The sequence below is a fragment of the Eufriesea mexicana genome, unplaced genomic scaffold (genome assembly GCF_001483705.2).
Source record: "Eufriesea mexicana isolate 0111107269 unplaced genomic scaffold, ASM148370v2 scaffold1556, whole genome shotgun sequence".
NCBI lineage: Eukaryota > Metazoa > Arthropoda > Insecta > Hymenoptera > Apidae > Eufriesea > Eufriesea mexicana.
In genome coordinates this window covers 453,224-473,154 of record NW_016909682.1, presented here as the reverse complement: position 1 = coordinate 473,154, position 19,931 = coordinate 453,224, and the positions used below count along the sequence as shown (strand labels likewise).

The 19,931-nt window shown below is 30.5% G+C and overlaps 3 protein-coding genes across 21 annotated transcripts in view; 2 read left to right on the top strand and 1 right to left on the bottom strand.

Moving 5' to 3' along the window:
- Positions 1–2,992, top strand: part of LOC108548343 (progestin and adipoQ receptor family member 3) — a 10,206-nt gene extending 7,214 nt beyond the window's left edge. Inside the window, exons 3-8 of the mRNA XM_017901228.1 lie at positions 795–976; positions 1,352–1,508; positions 1,587–1,739; positions 1,855–2,134; positions 2,407–2,574; positions 2,773–2,992. Coding sequence (XP_017756717.1) covers positions 795–976; positions 1,352–1,508; positions 1,587–1,739; positions 1,855–2,134; positions 2,407–2,549 — 915 coding nt within the window. The 3' untranslated portion in view covers positions 2,550–2,574; positions 2,773–2,992. The remainder of the gene's footprint in view (positions 1–794; positions 977–1,351; positions 1,509–1,586; positions 1,740–1,854; positions 2,135–2,406; positions 2,575–2,772) is intronic.
- A 1,790-nt stretch (positions 2,993–4,782) lies between these two features.
- Positions 4,783–6,420, top strand: eIF1A (eukaryotic translation initiation factor 1A). The gene is made up of 5 exons (XM_017901229.1): positions 4,783–4,983; positions 5,216–5,299; positions 5,460–5,696; positions 5,819–5,919; positions 6,060–6,420. The coding sequence occupies exons 1-5, from the start codon at positions 4,968–4,970 to the stop codon at positions 6,063–6,065; spliced, it is 444 nt and encodes a 147-aa protein (XP_017756718.1). The 5' UTR covers positions 4,783–4,967; the 3' UTR covers positions 6,066–6,420.
- A 2,300-nt stretch (positions 6,421–8,720) lies between these two features.
- Positions 8,721–19,931, bottom strand: part of LOC108548348 (ankyrin-3) — a 139,636-nt gene continuing 128,425 nt past the window's right edge. For 13 of the 19 annotated variants that reach the window (XM_017901251.1, XM_017901233.1, XM_017901240.1 and 10 more), the window contains 4 exons: positions 19,428–19,496; positions 17,230–18,516; positions 14,974–15,199; positions 10,976–11,048 (listed from right to left, as the gene is read on the bottom strand). In XM_017901251.1, coding sequence (XP_017756740.1) covers positions 11,042–11,048; positions 14,974–15,199; positions 17,230–18,516; positions 19,428–19,496 — 1,589 coding nt within the window. In that variant the 3' untranslated portion in view covers positions 10,976–11,041. Of the gene's footprint in view, positions 10,686–10,969; positions 11,049–13,260; positions 13,700–14,973; positions 15,200–17,229; positions 18,517–19,427; positions 19,497–19,931 lie in introns of those variants that run through there. The other 6 variants (XM_017901237.1, XM_017901238.1, XM_017901236.1 and 3 more) reach the window with 6 other exon arrangements.

The following is a 19,931-nucleotide window of genomic DNA, read 5'->3' as shown; positions in this document are numbered from 1 at the left end:
ATATAATATCGATTTTTGTTCATTTTTTTTAAATTATTAACAATTAAGTATTCATTTGCAGATTTCATGCTTCTTCATAATTTTGCAAAATATGTCTTCTTTGTTATATGATTATATAGAAATCTGTAATACATGTATATGAATAACATTCGATATTATAAATTTCATACTTTTTATAAGTTTATAAACAATTAAAATTTTTACTTTAGTTTAAAATTATGTTAACTATATTTGTTACCAGATAAGTAAATTGAATCAGAGTATTTCGAGTATATTACTTTCGAATAGATACTTAAGCATTACGTAATTAGTAATTCTGTCACTATGTCATTAAGATACGACTTTTGTAAATTAACAAACAATTTTCTACTGATAAAATGTATTCGTTATTTTTTATAACTAAAATCTTGTAGTCTTCTTAGATGTTTTTTTTACCTAAGACACAAATATAACACTTTACATAGAATTTTTTAAAAATTAGAGTAAAAAAAATCATATTTTGTCTGAAATTACGTAAGTTAAAACTTCCGTAATTTTTTTTTATAATTTTTTCAATTATTGATATCTACATATTAATGTTTAAAATATTATGTAATATTTTTAACATGTTTTAAATTAAAAAAATATTTTAAACTAATTTAATATTTGAATTAATAATAGCCTCTATTTATTATTTATTTACTCATTATTTATTATTATGTGTACTACTGCCGATAATTTGTTATAAAAATATTCCAACAAATATATGATGACGAATAACGATGTAAATATTTATATTTAAAGTACTCTTTCAGGTATACCGTAGATCCTCCAAAAAACTGGAAGATTCGCCCATTAAAGGTAAAATTTCGCTCGAGGATGAAGAAAAAATGAGGTGCCTTCTTACTTACGAAAATGCTCCTGAGTATCTTCAACACAATCCCTATATTCTTCACGGATATCGAGGGTATCTAACAACAAAGCTATGTATTGAAAGGTTGGTACATAACTGTAGCTAACATTGATCAGATTTCCTGTTATACTTCATATGACGTTTCGAAAAGTACAAAAGATACAAAATATATTTTAAAATTAATATGTATTAAAGGTATCTAATGTATATGTATAAAAATTTTAGAGATAAAAATGTAATAATATAAGAATATGTATAATAAATCAATTTATTATACATTAGTATAAATAATTAGGAAATTATTTATTAAGTTAAGTAATTTAATGATTAAATAACTAAAACGATTTCTAAATTTTTGATTATGATATAATTTATAATAGTTATCTGTAGTAATTAATATTCATCAATTTATATGTTCATATTCACAAAAGTAATCTAAGGAAGAAATACTTATTTCAGTATATTCTGGTGGACAAATGAAACAGTCAACATATGGAGTCATATATTTGGATGGATGTTATTCTTTGGTCTGACCCTCTATGACCTGTGTTTGTTAAATATTCATGCACCTTTTGGTGACAAAATGATAGTAGCACTTTTATTGATATGTTTCCAGGTAATATTTAGAAGTATTTTTTTCAATTTGTAAATTGTCAGTGATAAATTAAAAAAAGAAAGAAAATCATTTTTTCAGGCTTGTATGATATTGTCTTCCGTATATCACACGTTTTCCTGTAGAAGTGAAAAAGATTACTGGTGCTTTTTATCGTTCGACCTATTTGGCATTGCTTTAAGTCTTTTGTCGATATATATGTCTGGAGTTTACTATGCATTTTGGTGCCACAAGGTAAAAAGTTAAGATAATATATGCACTGAATTATGCATTATTGAAATTAAAATGAAAAATTTCAAAAAATTATTTAATATTCATAGAAATTATAAACATTCACTATTTTGTGCAGGAATTGCAAAGGTTTTATTTAATTACCGTGTTGGCAATTTTCATATTTGCGATGATTTTGCAAATACCGAAACTGAATATCAACGGAAATGTTAAGCTAGTCGTCTTTGTTGCTTGGGCAGCTTATGGAGTGTTGCCAACGCTGCATTGGAGTATCGCTATGGGTGGCATGGATAACCCGATCGTTAGAATGTTACTTCCAAGGGTACTAGGAATGTATGTCATTAGTGGTGCCGCATTTGCTATTTATTTAAGTAAAATACCGGAACGTTTTTGCCCAGGTAATTATAATTTTTAGCAACATTGATATTTTTAACACGTTTCGGGTATCGATTAAAATAATAATTTAAAATAGCAAACATTAAATTGAATAAACAGGATATAATGTAATGTTTCCATTCTACCTACCGTTTATATTTCGTTTTTCTTTATTCAAATAGAATATAGAAAAAACAAGTTTTAAATATAAAATGATATAAAATTTACCGTAAATTTGCATATTCCTAAAGCATTGCTTGAACGAAGTATTAATACAGTTCTCTTTCTTTTAAAGGGTGGGTAGATTATATTGGTTCCTCTCATCAATGGTGGCACGCATTGGTAGTATTGGCTTTGTATTATTGGCACAATACTGGAATGCTTTACGTGGAATACAGAATGAACCATGGCTGTCCGAGCAACATAAAATTATTATGACACACGGAGATTGACGACCATTCAGGTATGAAACATTTGCAATTTCGTATAAAAAAATATAACTAATTAAAAGAAATATTTGAGTCGTATTATATAATATTATATGCTTTCTATTTTTTAAAAACAAGTAGATTTGCAGTTTAAGTTCGCCAATTGCTTTGCTTTTATTTTATTTAACTAAATTCTCATTGTGATATATGAAATACACGCATAAATATTTTAGGCCGTGGTTTTATCATGGAATGTGCTTGCGCTATGGAATTCAATGTTTGGTCGTCAGAATATTACAACCAACTACCGTTTTACGCTACTGAAAAGAAGATAACTTGCAGGATGGAGAATCCATTACAAGCGTATATTCGTCGACAAACGTTCTAATACCACATGTGCAAAATTCGTAAAATATATTTCAGACAATGTTAGTATGAATCCTCTAACCGTGCCTGACACATTTTGATGTTAGTAATTTTATTTATTTTGTATTTATGATTTTAAATAGACATATTGCATTTTCTTTTTATTATTTCAATTTTTATGCAAGACAACCTTTTTAAGCATTTGTTTTATTCCCATATCAAAATTATGCAATGCTCCATTTGTTGCAATAATTATAACTCTAAGTGAAAATTAAATTTGCAAATATTAAGTAGTAGTATTAAGTAGTAAAAAAAGAATTTCATTGAAATTACTTTTGCAGTTTTATACACAATTAGTAGGTTTGTATACAATTGGTTCAATAGATATTTATTATCTAACAACAACGTAAAAATGAAAGCACTTGTGCAGTTGTATATTACTAAATAACATTTGTAAAAATTGCATTATAAGTTATAATGATGTTAGTAATATAGTAAAGATTATAGAGTTTGATTTTGAACAGTGCATGAACATATGTAAATACCGAAATATTACCGAAATAAAAAGAATTAGAATTTTATATTAAAAATTAGAGAAATATTTAGTTATAAATCTGTACATTTTTTAAGTAACATAAGAGATTCTAATGTTTAGAATTTTTACATTATTTTATTGCAAGATGAATATAACTTGTTCCTTTTGTAATGTTAAATGATATACTCTTTATTAATTTTCACTTTTTATTAATAGATTCAATAGTTACGATTACCAGTTATAGTATTACATTAGTAATGAAAGTAAATGAATATATTTAGTTAATTATCGGATATTAAATCATAAAAAATTTATTAAATACTTGCACTTCATGCACAATTAGTGTCATGTTAGACTGTCTTTTTATTTCAAAAACAGCAAGAGAAAAATTGCTGTTATGTGTATTATTACACATAACTGATTATGTTTCAATATTTTGCACTGTTCAATACATATCAAAAGAAACTATAAATGTACATTTTGTATGTAGGAATAAAATAGTTTAAATGACTCCACCTTTACCAATTTTTATATAATTTTATCTGAACGTTGAACATTTAAATGGAATGATTGTAATGAAATGTCGTTATCCTTTTCAATTGTTAAATAAAATTGTTATCTAAAAGTACATAGTTAGTCACATTATTTATTTTTAAAAAACTTTAATACATTTATTTAAATAGTGACTAATAAGCTTTCTTATACATATGAATATATTTTTCAACTTTTTTAACTCTAAAATATAAAAAAATTTTCATCTTAATATAAAATTGAATGCGTTCGGGTAATTCGTAACATTTATGCTAATATGTCAATATTTTGTGATAACTTCAATTCGCAAAATTTATTTAAAATTTCTATGAAAATAATATAATTATTAAAATCAACAATTAGTAAAGTATCTTTTTTTAAATAAGTTTTTAATCTTCATTGCATTATACATTTCAACGAAAAGGAACATATAAATGTAACTTTAGCGGAAGAATAGACAAGAAAGCTAACAAAAAATAAAATATTCGCGATATTAATCAAATTTCATAAAATTATATTTACTATTACGAATATAAAGATAAATATTATTTCTGCATCTTACTTCTTTAAATTTTGAAATTCATAAAATGATACGACTAGTAGCATTCAGGTACATTTCTGTAATACCAAATGTTGAAAATATATTCCCTATATTTTTACTAAAGAAGAATAAACATTTTCCTTTGTACTTCTTGTCACTGACAATAGTCAATGAAATATCTAAACTTTGACGAACTTCGGGTTTAATATTATGTATAAAATACTATAAAAATTATGCAAGTAATTTTTCTTTAACAAGGAATTTATTTATATGAGATTCAGATGAAAGAAAATAGTTTTGAGTTCTGTATGCTTGACATTTTTGAGTAGTCTTCGTCTTTCCCATGAGGTGTTTAGTGGTGCAAATCTCGTTTTCGAAGTATTGAGTGTTCTATTCTTTCTTGGTGTCTGAATTTCTGATATATTTACTGATTAAACATCTTTCATTAGATCAACATGCCGAAAAATAAGGGTTTGTAAATAATTGTTTTACTGTAATTTCTTTACCTGTAGGAATTGTGTGGACTTATGCAGAATGTCGTGCAATTTCTAATGTGCAATGTGGTTAGTTTGTGTTCTAACCTGTTTGTGTCAAATTTTTCTTCAAAATCGTTAAATATATCTTGACAGAAGAGAAATATTTTTTCTTCAAAAATTTACCAAAAGTAGATAAAATAATAATTTTTAAACTTATTTCTCTTTAGGAAAGGGAGGTAAAAACAGGAGAAGGGGTAAAAATGAAAATGAAACGGAAAAAAGAGAGTTAGTTTTCAAAGAAGATGGACAAGGTATAATCTTACAACTTATTTATCATGGTGTTATGTGTTCTGTTTACCTATTTTAAATTATGTTTAATTTAGGTAATATTATACCATATGTTGATGATATTAATTGAATAATATTTTAAATTAAATAAAATAGTTTTGTGAATTTAAAAACTTTTTGTAGAATACGCACAAGTCACAAAAATGCTTGGTAATGGAAGGTTAGAAGCTATGTGTTTTGATGGTATAAAACGATTGTGTCACATTCGTGGAAAATTACGGAAAAAAGTATGGATCAATCAAGGAGATATAATATTAATTGGTCTGCGAGATTATCAGGATGCAAAAGCAGATGTTATATTAAAATACACATCAGATGAAGCTCGTAACTTGAAAACCTATGGTGAATTCCCAGAAACTGGTAAGTAAACATATCTTAATTATTTAAATAAACAACAGAAGTATAGTCAAACTTCATAACTTGAATTTGTCAAATATTCATTTAAAAATCATATTCTTATTTTCTTTCTAATATTTTTGCAGTTCGTATCAATGACACTGTCACTTTTGTGGAAGATGGTTTTGATGAAGATATTGAATTCGGTGATGAAATTAGTGACGATGATGAAGATGATGGTGACAATGTAAGTACTTACAGTTTCAGTGATTTTAGTGGAATTTATCAAATATGTTATAATTTAAAATAAAGAAGTTTTAAATTAATGATATATATGTATACAATTTTAATTCTATTTATAATTAAATAATATTTTTAACTTTATAGATGTGATGACCTTCGATATAAATATACTTAAAAGGTATGGTACAAGAGTGCATGAAGATACCTATTTGTTTTACAAGATGCAATCATTTGTTGCGTAATTAAGATACTAAAAATTTTTTTGAAATAAGTAGTCAATTTTCTGTATCTATAAATAAATTTTCACTTGTAATAAATGTCCATGTAATAATATGTTGCAATTTAAAATTGTTAGATCCTGAATTTTCAGGATTTGTAAATGTTATTAGACCTATGGTATTCACTATATAGCCTGTCTTTTATTTTCATATGACTTCAATTCAAAATAATATCCCATTTTAAATGGATATGAGACTATATATAGATTTTTAAATCAATCTAAAAATTTGTATTTAAGTTCAATTGCAGAATAATTTTTAAAATTTTGTTTGCCTAAATTGAGATACAAATACAAATAATTATGTATTTATGTATGATATCAGTACATTGTTCTTGTAGCAACTTTCTTTTGTATATTTTTTCTTTAATAACCAAATTAAGTAACATATATGCACCATCATTGCAATTTCGAACAGGGGAAGTAGTGAGCACCATACATCACAGCAATTACTTCTATATGTATCAAAGCGTCTCATTAATTCATCTGTTATATAGTACATGTTCAACTTCTTAAAAAGTTGTTTATGTAATTGTATTTTAAAAACAGTGCAGTGTAATTTTAAGATCCAAATTATTAATAATGAATGATGAAAGCAATATATAATTACTAATATTGGTACATCAAAATTTTATTTAAAAATATCTATTAAAAGCAAAATAGCAACCCCCATAACAGGTGAACCGCTTGTCCGAGAATTATATTTATTTAAAGAAAAAATTATTTGTTATATGACAGATTACTTATATATACTATTATTTCATTCTTCTGTACTTTGTATTAAACAATTGTCAGAACATATAAATCATGTTAACTGCTGTATAAAACATTAATTCCATCAAATGTGTACTAAATGAAATTAATGTCAACTGTTAACAACGAATAAAAATATATAAAATACTAAGTTGAGTTGAGTTTTTTTATTTGAACATACAAAATTTGATTAATTTCTTATATACTTTTGTAAAAAACTTATTCATTACCTAATAAAAATTAAGATTTTCTCATTTACTAAGAATTTAGTAAAAACTTAATAAATAATTTCTTATAATAATTACGTATTAAATTCTGTATGTAAAAATTAATAAAATTTTGACGATGTTTTTTTTTAGTTTCTACATATTTAAAAAATTGTTATTAAGCTTAAAAAAAATTATTAAAATAAAATAATTAGGATTGGGTATAATTTCATATTTTTGATGTTTCGTGTTTTTGTTACAAGTACATCAAGAATTGTGATGCAACAGTTTATTTATTACATTGTCGTTGATAACTATCACACAATAGTATATGATAAAATCATACCTTTTCTTCCATTTCTGTTATTTTTTGATATCGTACGCCATACAATGGCTTTATAATTTTAATATAACATTGCAGTAGTTACGAAGGGGTTAAGCAGAGGAAAATTAGAACAGCCGCATGGCGTGTACGCGTTATTCACAAAACCGAAACCATGAAATGTATAAAATTTCGGAGCTAGAAAGCGCACTGATGCGATACTGAATGTTAAATACATTTTAATTTGAACGCATGTGTGTAAAACGACGTAAAATCTTTACACATCTTATTTACGTCGATGATAAATTTTACGCGAAATCGCAATAACAGAACAATCATAAAATAGTAAAGCGAGACTATTATAAACCTTAGTCACAATGCCAACGTTAAACCTCACATATTTAAGTCAAATTCTATAATGACCCTACGCATTTCATTAAAAGAGTTAGTTACTATCCTTCACAGAAATAGTATTACTAAAGATTAGAATTAAACAAACGAATAAATGTTTCAAACATTTAAAGTGTTTCATTCGTACTAAAGTTTTTGGGTTGGGGAATGAAATAGGATTATCCTACCATTTCCTCGATTTAAGAATATGGTAGGCGATAAGCTTAGGCAATTACAAAATATGTATGTATTTTTTATAACGTAACATTACTGGCTTATAAAAAATATTTATGAGAAGTTATCCACTTGCAGATATGATTTTGTAGCGTATCGATATAAATACATTAACTATAGTACACTATAGACAAGTAAGCATTTTTTAGAATGAATAAAGAGAATAATTATATCCAATTAACAATTTCGTTATTGCTTTATAAGCATGTTATGTTTAATAAATGTTACTGGAATTATGCGTTTGTTATATATCATTTGTGTTTAATGAAATTAAATTATTTTCAAGATCGTAAATTGGAATAAAAAAAATACAGTCTGGACACACAATTTTTAACAAATACGATTTATCGTTATGATTAATATTTGTATGATTTAATTATTTTCAAAAATAAATTTTTCAAATAAATATCAAATCCCTTTTTCCAAAAAGTAGAACAAAACTATATACGATGTTAATTATATATAAATAAATAAGTTTATGTTATTTGTATATTTATTAGATAGATCACGAATAGAACATTAATTAGCCAGTGAAGTTACGTGATCGATGGTGAGAAGATTATTTGCATACTTTTTATCAACGTACTCAATAGAGTATAGATAGTAGATATTAGTAAAAAATGTACTAGTATATTGGAGAAAAATGACAGTGAATAAAAAAACTCTGTCGTCATGGACTGTAATAATACTTCGTCATATTACATTGGTTTGCGTCTTGTGTAAAAGGGAAAATAGTTTCTTGTTTTGTAATACAAATAATGTATTGTAACAGTCAGAATATTTAAATGCCAGTATCGCAACGTCCGTAATGAGTTACAATAAATGTTACGACAGTACATAGGAGCATAATGTTTTATTTTGATGCGTGTGTGATTGTGCCTTTGGTCCTTAGGTCAGATAGGCTCTAGGCAAGTCTATTAAACATAGAATAACAGTCATTATAGATAATAATTTATAAACTTCAGATGCATAATTATATCTTCTCAATATATTATACATTAATAGAATACCTTATTTAAAGTATGTATATTTATATATATGTATATATATATTTTTTCTTTTAAATACATACTATATACGATTCCTTTCTGTGCCTTTTAAAACTGTGTTATACATTGAAAGCTAACGCTGCTTAAATGTTAAGACGTGTTTCGAGTCGTAAAAGTTTAAACAACACATTTTCTATAGACGTCATGCCATTTGCGTTTTCTTTTCTTTTATCATTTATAATAATTATAATAATTTACACGATCGTACGAAGGATAAATCGCCGATTAACATTCCTTCTGACCTCAAGATTTATGTGTGTAACATTTGTCCAATGATTTCGCTATATAAATAAAATATTCATGTTTTAATCTTGCAATTATTACAATCGTATAATAGTACATTTATATAAGTTACGCTAAGAAATTATCATATATACAATTAAAAATTGTTAGGAAATATTCTTTTAAATAAGTTAAATTTACATTGTATTACGATCCATAAAAACATTTAGTTCTTGTTGCTACTCAAATCGGAATACTCGACATAATCCGATTTTTCCAACAAATTTTCCAATCTTACATTATCATGTCCGGATTTCCAATGATTCGAATAACAACAAGAAGTTATTTTTCTTTTTAGAATCCGTGTATGTGTGTGTATGTGTGCAGTTCACCGTCAAAAAATGTGACTCGAGTGTTGCTGACCTATCAAGCGATGTATTGCGCGGATAGATATACAATCATTCTAAAGCTAAAATGAACTGCCAAGTGGCGAGTTATGCGAAGTCATTAAGATCTGCTTTTTCGATTCCATTTCACTTATCTTTTTCTTTTTTCAAAAATGTTTACAAATATATATCGCCGTAATGTTGGTCGGGCTTGCATTTCAGACGAATTATTTCCTTTTATGTTTTCTTTTTCATTGTTTTTGTCCATATTGTTCCTGTAAGCGTTTACTCCTTCGTTACTTTTCATACTCCTGTTTCTTTTCGCTTTGAACAACACGAGAAAGGCGTTGTACATGGACGGGTTGGCTTAGTGAAGACTAGCGAAGTCAGCTAGTCGGACTAGCGACGACATACGTTATTAATCGCAAGATTAAACGTAAATATATAAGGCAACTTAATGCAACCGAAAGGCAAGCAAATCCGAAGCGTAGGCCATGAGTGTGATAGTAAATCGCCGTGCATACTTTTCGTATGTTTTCATGAAGCACCACGAGGAAAATTCGCAAATATTATTTGATATAGACATGAACAGGATCTATATCGAAAGACATTCTTCACTTTTTGATCTCATTATACATTTTTTGAAGTCTCGTTTGACGTTCGAGGATACATCAAATTCGACAGGTGCTTCCTTCGATTAGTGCTACAGAATCTTTTTCGATATTTTTCTTTTTTTATTATGCACGATTATCGGATGACGAAGAATTCTTTTTTATTTCTATATTCGCCCATAAGACCCTTGGTGCTTCACTGATCTCGCCTTTCCTCCATCATGAATCGATCGACGATCTTCTGCATGGACTCTCGCAATTCGTCTGGACCACTGGCGGTTCCGCTGGTCGTTGTAATTACTTGTACAGTTCTCGTTATTCTAGAAAATGAAATTTCTACTATACATTTCGTCAAACCAATAAAATAAAAATTAAATTATTGCAAATATTATTATTATCATCATCATCATCGTCATTACTAAATATTTAAACTGAAATAACTTACATTTTACTTTATAACTACTTGTTTTAAAATTTTATATTAATAAACTTTATGAACTTTTCTACATATTTTAGATGATTATATTATGAAATTATTTTCATAGCTTAAATATGGTTTATTTTAATGGAAAATGTTTAAAAAATGATTCCTCTTTATACACACCTTTCCTGAGTTTCAGGGTCCTCTTCTGTCGTTGTCGTTTCCACGTAGGATGGCTCGCTAAGTTGCAAAAAGTCAGATTCTGCGTAACAAATGAGAATTTATCAAAAGACATGTTCCTCTGTGTGGGATACAAAATTCTTACTATTTTAGCGGTTCACATAGATACAAGTACCAATCGTATATCTCTCAATATTACATCATGCCCAAAACAAGGGGTAATACTAGACACATATAAAAAAAGTAACAACATCGCTATACATTTGACGATACATAATATATAATACGCATTTTCACTCAATCAGCCAACTATGCAACCGCTTTTCTTACACTTCACGTATATTTAATTCGATGATTCGTATTGTAATATTCGACGTGTTTATTTAATGGTCGTGTTTAACGATGTTCAATTTCATAACGCCCGCCACAGGAAGTGAATAGTATATCATCGAAATTATATTTAAGGAAATATAATATTCGACTCCCTATGCACGATTATGAATTCTTTACGCATGCGATCTACGATTATTAGAATAATCTTGACTTTAATTCTCCTTCGTTTAATCTTCATTTTGTCACGTGTAGTACAAGTACTATATGCACTAATAGCAGCGCTGGAGAGTCCATATCGACTAATTTGTAATTAAGTATGATATAATTATTGAGGCACGTTTAAGATATTTCTCACAAGAAAGGTTTTACAATCCTTTCGACCTTTTACGAGTGAAAATCTCCCGCTCTGAAAGTAATGGAACGCAGATAACTGTGTTACATTCGTACATAACCTCACTTATGCAAGTGACAAGTGATTAACTGTCATGGTATCTATTTACCAAAACATTCTATTATATCAAATTCTGTTATAGAACAAATTCTAATGTAAAATGATTTTACTGTATAGAAGTTAATAAATTATAATAGAATTGATAATTTATTTAGTAATATTTTGCAGAATATTTGTCCATCTGAATACATGAAGTGTATTATACATTAGGAAATACACGACGTTATACCTTCTTGGACGAAATACTATACTACGTAAGATAGTACAAATAAAGCACACATTATTCGATTCAATTACTTCAGAATACCATTGAGTTTCACTAATAAAGCAAAGTCAAAGGAAACCTTCCGTGTAAGCAGGACTGTGCTGCACGCAGCGAGCTCGTGTGAAGCGCTGATAAAAGCTACTGAATAATAAAGCGTTTAGCAGTTAGTCATAAGATATAATAAGTACTAAAACTTTCCGATACAACAGAAGAGTATCCACTACGGTGAAAACTGAAAGGGGGAATTTCTTCGGTGGAAAATAAGTAAGAACGTACGTAAGGAATTCTAATTCACAAAGAGTTTCTAGAATCGAGGTTATCGAGCCTCGACTAAAGGCTACCCTACGTAAAGGATACTAGCTTAATCGTCATGAAACAAGATACAAATATTCTACTCAATACACGCTATGTTGAACAAATTTTCAGACTGAAACGATATGTTTACTCGTTCGTACTGTAACAATTGACTAAAAAAAACGTTCCGAATGAATAAAGAATGAAAGTATATTCCAAGTTCAACGACTAGAATGGAAAAAAATATTCGCAAATTACACACTCCTCGACAGTTCGAGCTTTATCATTGTAGGAACAATATCGTACTTACAATTTTCGACCGAGGAAAACGCTCTCTGGTTTTGACCGTAGCTCTTTGAAACACCCTGTATATAGTGGCAACAAGTTTAAAGGGGCGCGTACTAACTACATCAGTTAGTGTTGTTAGACGAACGGTCAAGTATTATTGAAAGTATTATTGCAGTTTTTGGATGTATCAGCTTTTTTCAGAAACGGACAGAGGGAGAAGCAATTTTGTGCATTCTCATACGTCTGTGTTCCTCCAGCACTTTTCTTCTGAACATTTCATCTATCCTCCATGGACCCTCCATTTACTCTTAGAGAATTATGCTTCCATAATTTTGTCACATATTTAAAAAATATACGTTCAAATATTCAGTATTTAAACGTAGTTTTTAAACGTGCAAGTAGGACTTTTAAACAATGTATTGGAATAAGTATCTCTTATTTGGTAAAAAGACTGTACCTTATAGTGGAAAAATATCAAACGAATATTTATGTCACATAAAATTTATTTAGAACTTAGAACTAATTTTCCATGAATTAGAATTTGTATTCTCCACATTTTTAGTTAACGTAATGAATATCTATAATTTGTTAACAGTGAGGTTATGTATTTATATATGCATGAAAGTGGAGATATTAAATTTATTTCAAAGCTTTAAAAATATATAAAATGAAATAATGGTCAGAAGAAAAATTCAGGATTACCACGAATGCTGTGTAAACTTGCACAGAATCACATCTGAAGTGCATTCGACGAACGTACACGATTAGTGGCATCGTTCAGCCATTAGCGAATTACGTTTTTGCAACTCTAAACACAAAGAGGTCGGAGCGTTTCCATTTTCATACAGGTTAGAATCTAACTCTAAGATATGCATTCCAGGTACGAAATGTACCATTCGAAGCTGTGGGACGTACATTTGGAACTCAATCTGTCGAGCGATTTTTGTAATGAGTGTAATGGGTTCGTGTTCACACGCACGTGTACATAGATAAAGGCTACTTACATGACGATTCGCCTAACAATCCTAACGTGACTAAAAAATACGATTTGTTGGTCCCTCTACACTTTAGCTTTATCTTGAGTTGCTTATTGTCAGAAGAGCTAGAAAGGGTAAATAGTGAGAACTATAGGACGCATGAAATTAAAGTGAGAGTTCGAGCTCTATTATCTCGTTTGTCTTGGGTACGTGCACCAGGCGTAGAGAACGCTATTGTGGTGGGGGGGTGGAGAGAAGTGATAAATCATTGCTTTGTAAAACGCTGCAGGAGACAAACTTAAGATCGATATAAAATGCAATAAAGATCATGCGAGGTGTCAACTGTATTTCAAATCATGCAGCACATTCGATACGTCGGTAGGATGAAACGTGTCAGAAAAAAAAAGCTTGCATACGAATCCTTTGAAAGTTTACACTTTCTCCATTACCTGTTTCGTAAATTATACACATATTTCTAGATCTCTGTCGATTATCGTACCTATGTGATAAACAAAATTTTCAGGTTACATGCTCTAGATATTAAAAGCTAAACCAACGTAGTAGAAAATTAGTTTTAATTGCAGTTATTGTTTATCTAGTTTTTTCACTAAAATTAGTATTAGATCGTGTGCCTGTAGTATAGCGAGTATATAAATCGTCTAAACCGTTATGTTATACAATAATCAACTTCTCTGGGACTGTGCATACTTTAAAAATATATTTCCCTATTTTTGATATATTGTGTCTAGAAATGTGTAGCTGGATTGTTCTTTTTCTTTTTAAAATCGAAAATCTATATACATGTCAAAAATTTATGTCACTTCGACGTTATTCATTTTTGCAGATCACGTTTAGAATTAGGTTTATAAAACTTACTTTCTTATACTTTCTATGAACAAATGTTTATCAAACACTAATACCATATTCTACTAACTGCAAAAGAATTTTCTAAACTTTATTTTGTACAATGAAAATTTGAAAGTTATTTATTTATACATTTTTTTCACGTACCATTTGTTAATTTGTAAAATATCAACAATCATATTACCATTTAGGATGTTTCAATGATTTAAAAATGAATTTAATTTACAACAAAAATTTTTAGTTCTATATGCTTGCTATAACAGTACTAAAATATGTTTAATTGAAAATGTTTCAGCCTTATAGTTAGTAGAATAAACCCTTAATGTTTAACCAAACATTAATCTACGGTAATAGTCATAAAAATATCAGTAAATTAATAATAAACGAATAGTAACGGGAATATCAAATTTTTTAAGGTTAAGCTGCAAAGTAACTTATCGAGTAACTAAATAATTTTGGGCATGGGGTATATCTTAAACCTTTCCGATTCAAATTCCTCGCAATAGAAATAAATAAAATGAAGGGTAAATCGTACCCAGTTTGCCTCGGGACATTGTTAGAGAGGGTGTAGATGGCACGTTGGAACGTTCGTGGCTCCAAGGCAAGAAATATTGCTAGTAGGATCACCAATGTAGCGGCAGCTACGCTCATCCAACATGCGCAGCCCCCTCTACCGGCAGTCTTCGTCCTAGGTGTTCCCTCTATTGTACTTCGCCGTGTGCTCGAACAAACTGACCGTACCGAACTGTCTGTTTCTGTCACTTAAACATTACGTCCTCCCATGAATCTTCTATCCGATTTGTATGTACTCGTTTTGATAAATTGACTCGACTGAATTCTGCGATCCCACGCCGTGATTAGTATGAAGAAACAGCGGGCGAAGTATGCGAAGAAAATAGCAGCGATTATCGCGTCGATATGTCCGAACAATCGATCGATTCGCAGTGATGCTTCTGACTTTTGTTTTTAAGAGTTGGCACGCATGACACGGATACTTCATGTTTGTAAACATCAATGACTCGGAAGCTGAGAAACTTTTGCGTTATCCCTTCTGTTATTGACGAAATTATGTCCTTTTCGGAATTAATCGTAGATTCCGGGTTAAATTGATCCCAATAGAAAGCTTTGTTGATGACTTTGCAAAGCCGAAACGAAATTTTTTGTTTTAAATTCGCCACTGCACTTTTAGTGGATTATTACAGATATTTGACACGTATGAGGTACGATATGGCCAATGCGTTATGGGGTTGCCCAATTAATGTGACTTCAATGCTGACAGTAAAAGATTTTATAATTTATTAACGCGTAAAATGACTAACACCCGTCGTGTAATTATTGATAAGTTGAAATGTCTGGGGAGTAAATGAAAATTTCTATAATTTTTAATGTATGCACCATCGCTATTTCGTGACACTTGTATGTGATAAATATACTGAACATAATAAATGTAATAAATCTTTCAATGTGGAATTTCGTAAAAAGATATTGTACTGACCAAGTTCAAAAAGCAATATCATATTTCTGTATCAATAAATATATTACTCATAATTTTATATATTTTGATTGCAGTTTCCAAAAAATTTCGGAGCTCTTTTTAAAAAGAAATTCTTCATTTTAACCAAATAGTAATATTGTTTTTAAATAAATATTATTAGTAACAAAAATAGTTTATAGAAAATAGTAATAATAATTTTTATTTCATATATTACTTTGTATCAGTTAAGGATGGAATAAAACAATTTTTCGCATAAAGATGTTTGATTTGATAATAAAATTTTCTTTGTTGATATGATAAATTTAAATACGATATTTCTTTTTAAATATGCATAATTTTACAAATGCCTGTACGCCGTGTAGAATGTTTGACCACGAATGAACATCAATATGAAAAGTATGCTAGTCCCAGAAGCACCTGATCGCAATCTTATCCGTTCAACACCAAAACCAACAATAGGCGTAAAAGGGGTAAACTTCTCTTGAAACGAAGCACATTGAATCGATCACCAATAACCCTATGATGTAAATACTCGCCCACGATAACTCCACGAAGAATCAAAAAACCACAAAAAAGAATGCAGATTTACGACTGCACTTCACAAGCTTTGTTTTTCCTTGCGAGTGGTTATCATCGTTTTATACGGTCAACATTCTCCCACCTTGTGCAAATACACCTCCAGTTATATAGGTTATACAAGCTTAAGATCATGCAACATTGTGTGCAACGAAATAAAAAAAGAAATATATATATTAAATTAGCCACTGACGTAATGTTTCCGCTTAATACAAAGAAAACTAGATTACTCAATTAAAATCAATTTCCAACGTTTCACTAACGAATCTAAATGTCTTCTTTTTAGAATTAACGAAAAACAATATTTAAATCTACAGTTATGCATCTTTATATGAATTTTGAATATTCGTATCACTGAATATTTGTGCTATTATTATTTGCTACATATGTCTCGTCCTGGTATAATTAAGCTGTTAGTCTAATACTCTCCTCAGTATCGATACTTCTTTCTCGATTCGATTAATCGTAACCAACGTTTGTCACTTCGCGTTGATCAAGAAATATCATCTTAAACAAACGTCATATATCTTTTACTAGGCGTGAATGTCAGTACGGGCTATAATAAGCTAGAATTAGGATAACAAAAATAATAAAACAGTGCAAGTGCATGCAAACAAAGCGTACCACAATAAAAGCATACGAAAAACCATATAATTCACGTTCTCGGATCTGATTATGTTTCTCGGGTAACTTGGTTAGCGGGATATGTACATTGCTTACTTAGAAGGTTAGCTGTGAGTGCGGTACCTTGGTCGTCCTCCAACGGGGACAGCTCCGCACCTTCGTGCAGTGCTACATCAGACCCGCTGGAACTGCCCAATGTACACCTCTTGCATGGTGATCTTCTCGATTGTGGTGAACCGTCACTATCAGTGTCGCTGTTTAAGTAATGCCGTGAGCTACCACTTTTAGTATAGATGTCGCCATTACCAGAGCCGGGCGACGTGTCCTGAGAGAGCTGGCTCTCCCATTGCTCTACTTTATCATCGTTCAGGAAAGAACGATCTGCCAGGCTGCCATGTGCCCACGGCTCAGATTCGGTAGTGCTCTTTATTATCTTTGATGATAACTGGTCAATATTGAACGGCATCGCCTCGTGACCTTGTAGCTGTCTTACAACAGGCATCGGTATGTCCCCGTAATCACCACTAGATGTCACCGTTCGCACGATTCGCTCAGTCTGTCCTGTGCCAAATGACTCCGTTGCGATGCACCGTACAGTCGTCACTGTCTTTATCACCGTCTCAGTTGATACTACCTCGTCCGTGATGCTTTTCTGTACCTTGGATATCGTCGTATGTGTCGTGTCATCAATACCAAGCGGGAAATTCTCTAAAGTTTTAGTCTCTTTTGTGATGAATGTATCCGGTCTAACAATGTCCGTTTCACTTCTTTGATCTTCTTTTGTTGTCATCGTTACAGTCTCTATTCTTTTTATGGTTTCACCTGTCTGCTCGAATTTTCCGGAATCGAGCAACTTGGCACGTGTGTCCACAATGGTTGTCGTCGTTTGTGTTTCATTCGACACTTCGGGCTTTATCGAGTCACTTTTCTCTTTATCCTCTTCCAGCTGTCGTGCTTCTTTCTCGCAAAGTGATTTCTCTGACAACTCTTCGAGCAACTTCTCAGAGTGTTCTGTGACACCTACTGACTTAATAATGAGAGGATCCATTGTTAATTCCAGCTCATCTAATTTTTTCGTTTTTTCGAGGTCAGACTCAGCGCTTGTTGTTAGTTTGCTCATCATTTTTTCATTTTCTATAGATTTTTTTACTTTTACAGGTATTTTACTTTTCGGGCTGCTCTTTTCTGGAGAATATTCATCTTTTGGCGGCTCCTTTGTCTTAAACTTGGGACTGTACGGCGTGCAGGAGGTATCTCCCAAGTCTAGATGAAAGTCTGTTTTGGACGACCTGGTAGAGTGTCGCGGGGCGGGAACAGGTTGCTTTGTTGGAGCAGAAGTAGCATGCCTCTCTACAGTCCCATCAATCTCAGCCGAATCATGCCCTGACCCATCCAAAAGGACATGGACAAGAACAGGAACAAGGACATAAAGCACATTGATACACACTAAGAATTTCAAGTCTAGCCCAGCTGCGACAGTTGGACTGAAAGATTCAGCGTGTTTGTCTCACAAACGTACTTGTGTGTACGCGCATACACACGAAACTCGTGTGCCCACACACGCATGCATATTATCGCATTATATGCCTGTGTGTGTGTGTGTGCAGCACACATCTACATTTAGTTCTTTTTAGTTAGTATCAATACTGCAACAGGATTAGTATGTTTATAAAAACACTCATTAAATGGTGTCTAGTCATGGCGCCTGAATCTTACTAAAATGTACCCTGCAAAACAACTACCTTTTAAATTACCCCAATAACCAGCAGAGCTAAGTTAAGAAAATTAAACTTCTCTCTATTCTTACTTCTTTCTTTTTCCATTTTTTATCTATTTCTTTATTTTTTGCAGATTTATAAGCGTGATTTTTGTGAATTTATTGAAAGCGATAAATTTTTATAGCAGTGAATGGAATCAGTGAGGTAAAGTAACATGTTCCTTACCAACTAAGTGAAATTAAAAAATTGTCTAAGCTACTTTGTCTCACTCAGCTAAACAATTATTTGTTCGACAGAGCTATACATAAAGTAGATCGAAGGCGTCCCAAGTATTCAAATTGTCCAAAGAAGAGAATTTACCTTTACTTGACGATATTTACTCTATAATGCCGCAAAGAGGTATCTATTTAGTAAGAAACGTGCGCACAATATTAGTGTGAAAGCGTCGGCAGGTGCTAACTATGGAAGATAAAGCTAAATATAAATGAGGGCACCAAAATAGAATCTGCTAACTTATTGATCTTGGGCCTGCGATCTGTGTTCGTGAGTTTTATACTTTCTCTGGCCATACGTTACCTGATTTAGCCAATGATTGTGCCTGATCAGCTAGGTTCTGGGCTCGCCTTGCTGCCTCCTCGGTAACATCTGGAAAAGTATGTGAAAGTAGCATAAGAAGAAGGAAATAACAATGTGAACATTGAAAGCAATGATTTGACAAAGATTAGATGAATGATGTTTCCCTGCATGGCATACCTCGGTTCATGCTTCGCTAGTTGTGGTTTCCTGTTAATTCAATGAGATATATTACCGTATAATATATAATAGTATGATGACTATGTTATGCTATAATAAAAGAAATGAATAATGACAAATAAGGTTGTTGATTTGGACCGATAATCTCATTATCGACGGATAATAAAACATTTGGTCGTGGATAATATTGTAATGTTAAAAAATAGCATTAAAAACCTGGAAACATGCATCAAAGAAATGTTAAAAAAGTTAAAACGCACAAACTGAAAATAATAACAGCAAATAAATAGAAATAATGTAAACACGTTGTTTTACATATGTCTTTGC

Coding starts and splice junctions, on each gene's coding strand:
- eIF1A (XM_017901229.1), top strand. Junction 5,300..5,459: donor TTTCAAAGAAGATGGACAAG/GTATAATCTTAC, acceptor AACTTTTTGTAG/AATACGCACAAGTCACAAAA. Junction 5,697..5,818: donor TGGTGAATTCCCAGAAACTG/GTAAGTAAACAT, acceptor ATATTTTTGCAG/TTCGTATCAATGACACTGTC.